Here is a 12,187-nt window from a genome sequence, read left to right on the forward strand (position 1 = left end):
GCTAACATTAGCCAAAAATGTCCACCCTGTCAGCGAGCCTTCCATGACAGGGTGGACATGCGGAGACTTTTTACCACATGCTGATAAATGTGTGAAACAGCAAAATTACTCATGCAAATACAGCGAAGAAATACAATCTGTGCATTTTGGAGGCTCACACCAGCAGGCCAGTCTGCACACTGGAGTGCTCTACACCGCTGGTGAACAAGCGCCGCACACCTTCTGCTCCATATCACCCTCCCCATCTGGGCCCACCTTGATCCAGTTCTAAAGGTAGTGAGAGAACGACACCCTCAAGTCAGTATACTTTTTACATTTTTTCAGTGACAGACCTGCAACGCAGTATCAACAAAAGGGAAATTTCTTCTACCTCTCAACAGAACCCTACAAGCATGGCTTCAAAGAAATAATGTGGAATTATTATTAGTATTAGTATTATCATAGCAGACACACTGTGTTCTTTCAAATAAAAAATGTAGTCGGTCTAATAGTAAACAGTGATCAATGGTGTGAAAGGCTGCACTGAGATCCAGAAAGAGAAGCCCAGAGAGAAGAAGATCATTAACCTCTCTGGTTGGAGCAGGTTCAGGAGTGACGGGCACTGAAAGCTGATCAAAAAGGTTCATATAATTTTCTTTTATATGAGTTGAAAGATGTTAAGACACAACTCTCTCTAGTACTCTAGAAAAGAATGGAAGATTAGAGACTGGTTGATAGTTATTAAGAGACTCAAGGTTTCTTAACTAGAGGTTTAAAACAGCAGTCTTAAAGCTTCTGGGGACAATGCTGGTAGTAAGTGATAAACTAACCAGAGGTCAGTGGCAGTTTTGCTGGTAAAAGGTCGAGTAGGCAGGTTGTTGGTTTAGAAGCTGAACTGAGCTTTGTCAGTTTGAAGAGAGATAGTCTCAAAATCTGCCGAGACAGGAAAAAGTCTCCTGCAGGCCTGCTTCAGAGCAAATCATTAAACCAGGGTGCAGACCTCTTTAACTGCCTAGTTCTGGTAGTAAAAGGAGAAACTGAATCCAGGAAACCAGAGAGGCCACATTTAAGTCACTGGTGAAATTTTCAACAGAGCCTGTTTCTGTGTCTGCAGTGAAAGGAACCGAGACATCAGGAAACTGCTGACCAACAGCAGATATAGCAAACGGACCAATGTGGCGAATAGTAAACACATCTGTGCCGACATTAACAGACCCATGATGCTTCAGACTTAATGAGAAAATGATCTGACACAGCAGAGAGACAGTCAGATCAGAAACAGCTTTCACTTTAGATAAAACCAAATCCAGTTTGTTACCGCTGCAACGAGTCGACTCATGAAGAAACTGAGAGAAGCCAAAAGTACCAGAAAGGATTTATTTAGATCACCAGCATCATTCAGATCAATTGAGATAAATTCTCCAAATTCTTCTAAAAGCTGTGAATAAGAGCCGAGCGGCTGGTAGAGAATCACAGTGTGACTGAACAGTCTGCTGGCGGCTGGATGGATTTAGAATAAGAGTCTCAAGTGTTATTTAGTGTCAAGTTTGAAAATAGACTTACTGTATATATTCAGGCGACACTCCCACCTTGTTTATTTGCTCGAGCTACATGGACATTAGTATAGTCTGCTGGGAAGCTTCATTTAAGGGAAGTAAAACTTTTGGTTTAAGTCGTGTTTCACATAACAATCATATCAAAACTATGTTCAGTATCAGATTATTTATTAATAAGAGAGTGATCAGTAGGCGACAACCAGATGAAATATAAATTAAATTAGACACTTTGTATTATTGGACAGTTTTGAAGACGTGTGTGGTCACATTATGGATCATATTAGATGTTTGGTTCTGTAGATTATCAGGTGCTTTGTTGCACATTTCACCAGCAGCAGATGATTATTGGATTATTAGCTTGTGAGTGGTACAGCGGGGGAGGGAGACGGTCTCTCTGTTAGAAACCAAGCTATCAATCTGATAATATATGCTGTGAGAAATCCCCCCTCCCTCCTCCTCTCCCTCCCTCCTCCCTCTCAGACCCCCCTTCCCCTCTCTCCCTCCCTCCTCCCTCCTCCCTCTCTCCCTTCTCCTCCTCCTCCTCCTCCGGTCGGACGGCCACACTCCCCGCTACCTTTCACCCCTGAGAAACCCCGATCTGACGGCGAAGCAGCGCGGACAAACTCCGGGACAACATGGTAAGCCCCTCCGGTAGTTTCCCCGACAGCTCTTCCTGATTCTCAGGCAGCGGCTCATGTGAGTCCCTGTGCTGCGGGTCTCCGGTGGACCGTTACTCGGCTCGGCGGGTAGCGTTAGCGTGATGTTAGCTAGCATGGCTGCCGCTCCCGTTAGTTTTAGCAGCTCCGCATGCCGACACCGACGGTTATTCGGTCTGTACGTCATACAGACGCATCTCCCGGTACCAGGGTTCACTCCCGTTACGTTAATGGAGTTTTTTCGTTTTTTCTTTTCATGTAACGGTCCGTGTGCCGGGCCGGGCCGGGCCTGCGCTCCAGGCCGTGTGGCCCGGGGCGGCCATCTTATTCCGGCTGACCGGCCAGCAGCCGGCCGGAACAGGAGGGCCGAGGCCAGGCTGACTGGCCTGCAGCCGGCCGGAACAGGAGGGCCGCGGCCGGCCTGATCGGCCAGCAGCCCGCCGGAACGGGAGGGCCGAGCCCGGGCTGACCGGCCCGAAGCCGGCCGGAACAGCATTGCCGATGCCGGGCTGACCGGCCCGCTGCCGGCCGGTACAGGAGGGCCGAGGCCGGGCTGACCGGTCGGGACAGGAGGGCCGAGGCCGGGCTGACTGGCCCACAGCCGGCCGGGACAGGAGGGCTGAGGCCCGGCTGACTGGCCGGAAAACACCAGGCCAGCGGCGCGGTCTGAACTAACCCGTGTCAGCTGTTGGATTTAGTCCGGGTTAGTTATAAGAGACAGACAGACAGAGAGACAGCAGTGACTCGGCAGCCTGTCTGCCTGTCTCTCTCTCTCTCTGCCTGTCTGTCTGTCTGAAGGCCTGACTGCAACTAGTTATTAATACTAACCAGCTACTGTAACCAGCAGCTCCTCTAACCACACTAAGTATTATTCCTTCAGTTTCTACAAGTAAAATCTAGATTATTTAACATCAGATGAACTGTAAATGTTTTTAATAATGATTCATTAAAAAAATCACATATAAACCGAAGCAACATCTGTATTAAAGCCACACTGAGAAAAGACAGAAAACAGGATAAAATAATCATAATTATAGCAGCTCAGTTATAGTTTTTATTCCATGTTCATAAAGGCTGCTACACTTTTTCAGTGCCTGTGCCGATTCAACCTTGCACACTATATTCTCGATTTTTTTAAAAATATTTTTCAAACCTAATCTTAAATTCTTCTAAAGTTTTGATACATTTTTTGCATTTTCGCTTCCTTTTCACTGAGATCTGGAAACACGGTTTCATGTCTTTATAGGCAACATTTGAAACTGTAAAGACAATAAAGGTCCTTAAATCCTTGAATACAGCATTAATCATTATTGATTGATCTGAATGAAATGCTAAAGAAAGTTGTCAATGCAAAACCCAAATAATGATTTTTTTTAGTGTAGTTTGGTGGGATCCTACGATAGAATTAAATCAAATGTCTTGAGCTGCAACTAATGATTATTTTCATTATTAATAGATTAAGCTGTTGATTATATTCCTGATGAATTGATTAATAGTTTTGTGGGGTTGGTGATATGTATACAGACTGTTATCACATATAAATAGCTGCATACAGCAGCAGTCAGAAGTCTGGACACACCTTCCTTCTCTTCAGTGAGAACGTGTGTCCAAACTGTTGACTGGCACTTTATAATTTAAAGTCAAGATAAAATGAAAAAAGTCTTTTTAACACTTTTAGATCACATTCTGGTCATACTGTCATTCTTATATCAAAATCCAATCATGTTTTCTTCCTGTAAAACATGACATATGCTTATGTAGGCTTGAACCAACCAATTTAAACCAATAATATCATGACATCCAGTCATCAATCAATCTTCAACTTTTAGCAGCACAGAGTTTAGTTATATTATGAATTACGCCCCGTCTGTCCTGTTTCAATACGGAAGTCAGATACAGTTTCATCTGGACTTTAACATTGATATATTAGTGCCAGATTTAAAGTCCATGTACAATAATAATAAATGTGTTTTGAGTTTGTCACACCACAGAAAACTGTGTACTTAACCACCAGCCAAATCTGAATGATTAAAAAAAGTCACCAAGTTTATAAAATTAGGTTTCAAAATGGTGGAAAATTAAGCAGCATCCTCGGCTCTGAATCAGTGAGGTGGCTGAACGCACGGCCGCTAACAACGTTCATACCGAACTGTATAAAATACACAGTTTAAAACAGGCAGCAACATGGATGATATTTTCAAAATAAAGTAACTTTAGGATCCAGTGTTAAATTCGGCACATATTTTGTAGGTAAATTGACTTATTTCAGTAAAAATGTAACTTAAACGACGAGTTAACAAGCGTCCTGTCAACAATCATCGTGTTAAATTGTCTTTTTTTTCCAATGATGTTCAGTGAACTTAACGTTACCTTTCTGCTGAAAAGTCCACGGCGGCATCACCCTTCGAGTAAAAGCCTCTAACGCTGTGATTTTTGGTGAAGTGCTGCCCAGCAAAGGTTCTCCCTCCGGCCGAGAACCTCCCAGCCACACAGCCGGTACTGAAGCTGAAGCTGCGGGCGGCGGCCGGTGTCAGTTACTGCCGGCGCCACATCCGTTGACTCTACCCGTCCTCCCAGCAGAACAGCTGGTGCTGAAGCTGCTGGTGGCTCCACCCGTTAACCGACACGTCAGCTGAGTTTAAAATAACTCCTGAAGCACCAACGTTGACTGGAAATGGCTCCGATCACCAGTAACAGCCGATAAAATGAAGTGAATCCCGGTAAAACTATCTGGTGTAAAAATAGTAGCCATTAGTACGCTCTGGTGTTCATATAGAGGCGGAGTCATGCTGGTCACTCCTCCACGTCATCGAGACGTTTCAGACCTGCCCAAAAAACCCTGAATGGACAAAAACAGTTTAACACTGTAAACAGTTCAGTTCTACGTTAAAGCTTTTATAACATTAATAATCTCTGACTTTCTGTCACTCAGACTTTAATGTGCTGCGTTTAGTCTTTATGGAAAATCTTTGTTTTCTATGATTGTAAACTGAATCTTTGGGTTTTTTGCAACTAATGATAATTTTTATTATCTATTAATCTGTTGATTATTTTTTAAGTTAATCGTTTGGTTAAAGCAGCAAAAAATGTCCATTGCATCCTAAAATATAAACAACCCGAAAATATTCAGTTTACTGTCAAAAAATATGAAAGAAACCAGAAAATATCCACATATAAGAAGCTTGAATCAGAGAATTTAGACCTTTTCCTCTTTAAAAAATGACTCAAAACGCTTTAATCGATTATCAATATAGTTGATTTACTTTAATGTAAAACTGAAGAGCAGCAAATTCACACATTTGACAGCCTGGAACCATGAAAAGATAACTGAAATGATTAATAACAATTAATCGAGTATCATAATAGTTGCAGATTGATTTTCACTCAGTTTTGGACTTTTGATGATGTCATCATGACTCTTATGGGTGAAACGAATCAGCTGATTAAGTTTTGGTTTGATCATTAACAAACAGCTGAGTCAGCCGGCGGCCATTTTCTTTCTTCATCTTTGTTCTCAATCTCAGCAGATATTGATTATTGATCCGCAGCTCCTTCAATCAACCTATCAGCTGTGAAACCATAAACAGACGCATTGATCAGCTGTCTGTGCTGAGCTGCCGTTAATTATCATTTATTGATTCATTCATCTGCCCCTTTGTTGTGATTAGTTTTTTATTAATTAATCTTTTAGTTGAAAAAACATCAGAAAACTGTGAAAAATGTCTTTAAATGTTTTGTTTTGTCCGACTAACAGTTTACAATAATTAGAGATTGATAATTGTTTATCTAAATAATTAAAGACCCTGACATATTTTAAAACATCTAGAAATACTTGATTAATCAATACTTGATTAAAACTCCTTTAAAACAACATCATCTCCTCCTTCATGAATCTGTAAATATTCTTCAGCTGCGACTAACGATGTTAATCACCTGTTAAAAAGCAGATGATGTTTCTGATTGTTTGGTTTATAGAACGTTGGAAAACACTGAACATTGTTAATTGTTGAGTAACAGCTGGACGCCAGATGTTTCCTCCTTCACTGTAAAGTTTATTCAGTGTTTGTGTTCTGCAGGCTGCAAGTTTCCTCATCAGACTCGTAGAAGTTTCATATTGAACCAGCTGTGATGTTAAACTGAGATTTAGACACTTTCAAACAAACTCCGCAGCAGGTTTATGGATGAATCCAGCGGTTGGTTTCTGTGCGGATCCAGCACCGCAGCGTCCATGAAGCTTTACTCTAAATGCTAAAAAAAACATTCAAACGTGTCTTGTTGGAGTCTGAAACTTGTTCAGTAACGATGAAACGAGTCTCTGTAATTTATTATTGAAACACGTCTGATGTCATCAACATACCTGACATGTTCCAGATGTTCAGAGATCAGCTGATCAGCTGTCGGTTGTTAACTTTCAGCTGCATCATCACAAACGCCGATGTTACAGCTCAGACTCTGCTGTCAGACAGGACTGTAATATGACATTAATGACAAAATAATAATAATAATCAATTGATCAGATAAATACAAATTTATTGACTATTAAAATAATTGTTAGCTGCCGCCCTGGTGGTGCGTTCACTGACTTTCCTGTGGCGGTGCGTTCACTGACTTCTCATTGTCGTGGTGCGTTCACTGACTTCTTGTTGTCATGTTTACTGTTTTGCCGTTTGTGGTGCGTTCACTGACTTGTGGAGAGGCGGTGTGTTCACTCGCTCGCTGTCAGCTGCAGGTCGGATGTTAGTTCAGCTGTGAGTCATCGTCTATAAACGCCTGCTGATTCATGCTGCTGTTACAGTCACACACTCAAACAGCCAATCAGAGCACACCAGCCTTCCTTCTCGGGTCTGGAAAACCTGGAAAAGTCTGGAATTCTGAATCAGTGGTCCCCAGACTTAAGTAAAAGTTTTAAATAGAAAAACTCAGTAATGAACTTAAACCTAACTGACACGTTTCTCCCAGTATGGACGTGTTGGTGGAAGTGTTGGTGTTTAAGTCTTTTTTCTTAATTAATGGTTTCTGAACCAAATATCACAACAATCCATCCAGTACCTGTCCACATGTTTCACTAACGAACCTTCAAACTCTGAATAATTAATCAATTATCAGAATTGTAGCCAGTGAACTGATTGATTGACATGAATGTTTGAAGCAGACCGAATCTTCTCACATGTCAAACTGCTGATTCGTCCTCTGTATGAGCCAATCACGAGCGTCCGCCCCTCCCCCCGCAGGCATCAGGCGTGACAGTGAACGATGAGGTCATCAGGGTGTTTAACGACATGAAGGTGAGGAAGAGTTCGACCCAGGACGAGGTGAAGAAGAGGAAGAAGGCGGTGCTGTTCTGCCTGAGCGAGGACAGGAAGAAGATCATCGTGGAGGAGGGGAAGCAGATCCTGGTGGGCGACATCGGCGAGAGCGTGGACGACCCGTACGCGTGCTTCGTTAAGCTCCTCCCCCCCAACGACTGCAGATACGGCCTGTACGACGCCACCTACGAGACCAAGGAGTCCAAGAAGGAGGACCTGGTCTTCATCTTCTGGTAAGAGTCACACAGGGGCCAGTTATTGATCAGTGATCAGGGTCATCTATCAGGACGCCTCCTACGAGTCCAAGACGGAGGAGGAAGAAGAAGACCTGGTCTTCATCTTCTAGTACGGGTCGGACCGGGGTCATCAATGAGTCAGGGTCATTGATCAGTGGCGACTGTTCTCCTCCTGTGTTCTCCTCCTGTGTTCTCCTCTGTTCTCCTGCCGTGTTCTCCTCTGTTCTCCTGTTCTGTTCTCCTCTGTTCTCCTCCTGTGTTCTCCTGTTCTGTTCTCCTGCGTTCTCCTGTGTTGTCCTTTGTTCTCCTGTGTTCTCCTACTGTGTTCTCATGCCGTGTTCTCCTGCTGTGTTCTCCTGCTGTGTTCTCCTGCTGTGTTCTCCTGTGTTCTCCTGCTGTGTTCTCCTGCTGTGTTCTCCTGTTGTGTTCTCCTCTGTTCTCCTGCTGTGTTCTCCTGCTGTGTTCTCCTGTTGTGTTCTCCTGCTGTGTTCTCCTGTGTTCTCCTCCTGTGTTCTCTTGTGTTCTCAGCACTCTGACGGTGTTGTGTTCTTCTGCTGTGTTCTCCTGTGTTCTCCTGCTGTGTTCTCCTGTGTTCTCCTGTTGTGTTCTCCTGTTGTGTTCTCCTGCTGTGTTCTCCTGTTGTGTTCTCCTCCTGTGTTCTCCTGCTGTGTTCTCCTGCTGTGTTCTCCTGCTGTGTTCTCCTGCTGTGTTCTCCTGTGTTCTCAGCAGTCTGACGGTGTTGTGTTCTCCTGTTGTGTTCTCCTGCTGTGTTCTCCTGTGTTCTCCTGCTGTGTTCTCCTGCTGTGTTCTCCTGCTGTGTTCTCCTGCTGTGTTCTCCTGCTGTGTTCTCCTGTGTTCTCAGCAGTCTGACGGTGTTGTGTTCTCCTGCAGGGCTCCAGAGAGCGCTCCTCTGAAGAGTAAGATGATCTACGCCAGCTCTAAAGATGCCATCAAAAAGAAGTTTACAGGTGAGTCATCACGTCACCTGCTGAGGTCAGAGGTCACGTTGGAGGTGATGATGATGTCATCATCATCTCTAACTGTCCTGCTCATGATCCAGGTCTATGAAGTGTCTCTGTGAGGTGAACATGTTGTGGGTTCTAGCAGGAGAACCCTGATAGAAACCAGGATGCAGGTGGTTGTTGTTGTCATCATGTTTACAGCTGATCCTGATAACCGCCGTCATGAATCACCTGACTCAGTTAACGTCCTTCATCCAGCCAATCACAGCTCAGGTTCTCTCAGGTGAAGAAACGCAGCTTGTCTGAACGTGTTTATTCAGATTCCTGTTTTGTAGTGAAGCATCAGGACACAACGACCGACTGCTGTGTCTATTCTCTCTGAAAGGACCAGTTCCCAGTGTTCCCAGTGTTCCCAGTGTGTTAACCAGCAGTCATAGTCCATAGAACAGTAAAGAGGTTTTCCTCCTCTTCATACTGGATATTACAGGACGACTCCATCTGATGAGTCAGAACTGTTTTTATCTAATCTGATGTTCTTTATTGCTTCATATTGTTGTTGTAAACTCAGTCAGGACCCTGTAGGAACGATGACTCAGTGTTTCCAGCGATCTGATTGGTCAGTGGTTGGACTGTTGGCAGGTGTTGATCTGATCCTCTGAACCTGCTCAGATATTTTAATAATCTAATGATAGTTTGAGCTTCTCAAATGTGACATTCTGCTGTTTCTTTGTCATATTTGACAGTAAATTAAATCTCTTCAAGACAAAACAAACAAACTGAAGACGTCATAGTGAGCCCTTATCAGCTGCACAATTAATCACAAGATAATAATCTGCAAATTAATTGATAATGAATGTTAATAGTTAATAGTTGCAGCTCCATGCTGGACTGTCAGTGTGTGTCATCTGTGTGTGTATATATGTGTGTGTGTATATATGTGTGTGTGTGTGTATATATGTGTGTGTGTGTGTGTGTATGTATTTGTGTGTGTGTATATATGTGTGTGTATATATGTGTACATATGTGTATATATGTGTGTGTGTGTGTGTGTGTGTATGTATTTGTGTGTGTATATATGTGTGTACATATGTGTGTGTGTATATATATGTGTGTGTGTGTATTTGTGTGTGTGTATATGTGTGCGTGCGTGTGTGGCTCCTCAGTGACCTCAGGTGTGTCTCCTCAGGTATCAAACACGAGTGGCAGGTGAACGGGCTGGACGACATCCAGGACCGCAGCACGCTGGCCGAGAAGCTGGGCGGGAACGTGGTGGTGTCCCTGGAGGGCAAGCCGCTGTGATGTCAGCGCAGCGAGCCGAGCGGAGCCAAGCCAACCGCCGTGCCATCTGGACCGAAGCACCCGACCCCACCTGAACACCGCCGCTTCACCCAGCAGCTTGCTCTGTCTGTATCCATGTCCTGAAGGAGTTAGAATCTTTAGGCCTCTTTGTTTTTCTTTTTGTTTTTGTTCTTTTTGCTTTTTTTTCCAACATGAAGGAGATCTCATTAACATAATGATATGCAAACACCTCCCAGTTTGTTGCCACATGACTTCTGTTCACCTGGCAGAAAAAAAAACGACACACTACCAAACCCACAGGAAGGTTGTCTCTCTCTCACAGCCAGAGTTTTGCCAAAAAGTCGATGTGAAGGAAGCAGCCGCACGTGTTGGAGGCGAGCGACGCGCCGCGAAGCTCCGCCTCCTGCAGCACACGGGTTCATGACGCTTTTTACATGACTTTTATTTATTATTGTTGTATCTTCTCCAGTATGTTCAAACCAGGCAGACACATTGTTAGACTATGCATTCAGAAGAAGAAGATTACTACCCAGCACTTTTTTGTTGAAACACTACAGGTTGAGACAGAAAAGATTCTGACGTTAAATTCTCTGTATTTATGTCACCAAGCTAACGTTTGTTTACCTCAGTTTCCATTCCTGTCGGACTCACCGTCATTCTAGCTGTTTGGTCGTCGCCTTACTTTCAGTTTGAATGTAACCGTCACACCAGAGTTAGTTAGAGTGCACTTTTTTTTGTAAAGAAACACTACAGGAAGCAGATTTGACCCCAGCAGTGAGAGACGACCCCACAACAACAACAACAACAACAACACGACGACATCTGGAGCCTTAAAGTGGAACGTTGTTTCTGAGATCACAGGAAGCCACTTTGCAATAAAAGCCTGTGGCAGATCTGACGCCTCACTGCCTCGTCTCTGCTTCCACCAATCACAGAGCGCTTTCACCCGCAGGTCGTTCACCTGGTGTCCACCTGAGACGCTCAGGAACAGGTGTCACTCATGTTCTACTTCCTGTCTGTGAGTCATCTTTGACCTGCAGTGACCCTTCAACACCAGTCAGGTTTAAACGACCTCTGAGTGAAAACGTTCTGAACACTGAACCAGTGCGGTCATCATGACCTCAGTAGAACCTCAGTAGGACCCATGTTACACATGTGGAACCTCATTAGAACCAGCAGGACCACAGTAGAACCTGTGTGAACATGTTGAACCAGCTTGACCCCAGTGCAACTCCAGTCAAGCTCATTGGTACCAGTTTGACCTTAGAGGAGCTCCAGTGGAACACCTGCAGAACCAGCTTGACTCCAGTGGAACCTGTTTAACAGGACTAGAACTGGTATCAGCTCAGTTAAACTTAATCAGAATCATAATGACTCCAGTTTAACCTCAGTAGAGCCCCAGTAGAACAAGTATGACTCCAGTAGAACCTCAAAAAATCCATTGTGAAACTAGTATGACAGTATAATCTTGGTAGAACCCCATAAAACCAGTATGACCTCAGTAGAACCACATTAGAACCAGTGTGACTTCAGTAGAACCTCAGTAACAGCAGTATAAACTGTAAAATAAACATTAAATATACATAAATACAAATCATCTGACAGCTTGTTGACAGTATTTCTGAAACGTTTCCTGGTGTCTTTTGTTTGTTGAGGTTTTACAAACAGAATTATGGAATAAAGTAAATTAGCAGCTCAACACAAATCAAAGTTATATTTGGTTGAAGACTCTTATTGTTCTGTGTATATTTACCCTCCAGCTCACTGACGACGGTTCAAACCAAAGATGTACAAACGCTATTAGTTCAATTAAGTCACAGAATTTTAAACTAAAGATCCCAAATCTGTCAGAGTGACTTCAGTGTAAATATGTTGAAGATAAAGCAGCAGATGTGTTGATATATTTGCTTTTTATGAACTAATACAGACATAAAGAAACATGGAGTCATTGGTTTGAATATTTCACTCAGTGAAAACATCAGAGCTGCAACAACATGATGCGCAATATATAGAGAGGAGGAGGAGGAGGAGGAAGGTGATGTTAACAACATAAAAGCTACTTAAAGAGAAACAAGGGACATTTCTAAGAGTTCAATCCTACATGAGAGACAGAAAAACCATGAAACACCCTTGAAAACAGTCGCATCTGGTTTTCTCCTTCCACCTCCATCAGCAGCATCAGTGGTTTCCATA

The 12,187-nt window shown here is 43.5% G+C and overlaps 1 protein-coding gene across 1 annotated transcript; it reads left to right on the forward strand.

Annotated features, from left to right (window-relative positions):
- Window positions 1-2,040: 2,040 nt before the first annotated feature.
- On the forward strand, window positions 2,041-10,892 carry cfl2 (cofilin 2 (muscle)). Its single transcript, XM_044375723.1, has 4 exons — window positions 2,041-2,173; window positions 7,423-7,730; window positions 8,625-8,701; window positions 9,882-10,892. The coding sequence occupies exons 1-4, from the start codon at window positions 2,171-2,173 to the stop codon at window positions 9,992-9,994; spliced, it is 501 nt and encodes a 166-aa protein (XP_044231658.1). The 5' UTR covers window positions 2,041-2,170; the 3' UTR covers window positions 9,995-10,892.
- Window positions 10,893-12,187: the final 1,295 nt, after the last annotated feature.

This window comes from Thunnus albacares, chromosome 15, assembly GCF_914725855.1.
Source record: "Thunnus albacares chromosome 15, fThuAlb1.1, whole genome shotgun sequence".
NCBI lineage: Eukaryota > Metazoa > Chordata > Actinopteri > Scombriformes > Scombridae > Thunnus > Thunnus albacares.

Excerpts from the sequence above, each read along its gene's own strand:
- cfl2 (XM_044375723.1), top strand. Across the intron at positions 7,731-8,624 it reads GACCTGGTCTTCATCTTCTG|GGCTCCAGAGAGCGCTCCTC; the intron begins GTAAGAGTCACA and ends GTTCTCCTGCAG. Across the intron at positions 8,702-9,881 it reads CATCAAAAAGAAGTTTACAG|GTATCAAACACGAGTGGCAG; the intron begins GTGAGTCATCAC and ends GTGTCTCCTCAG.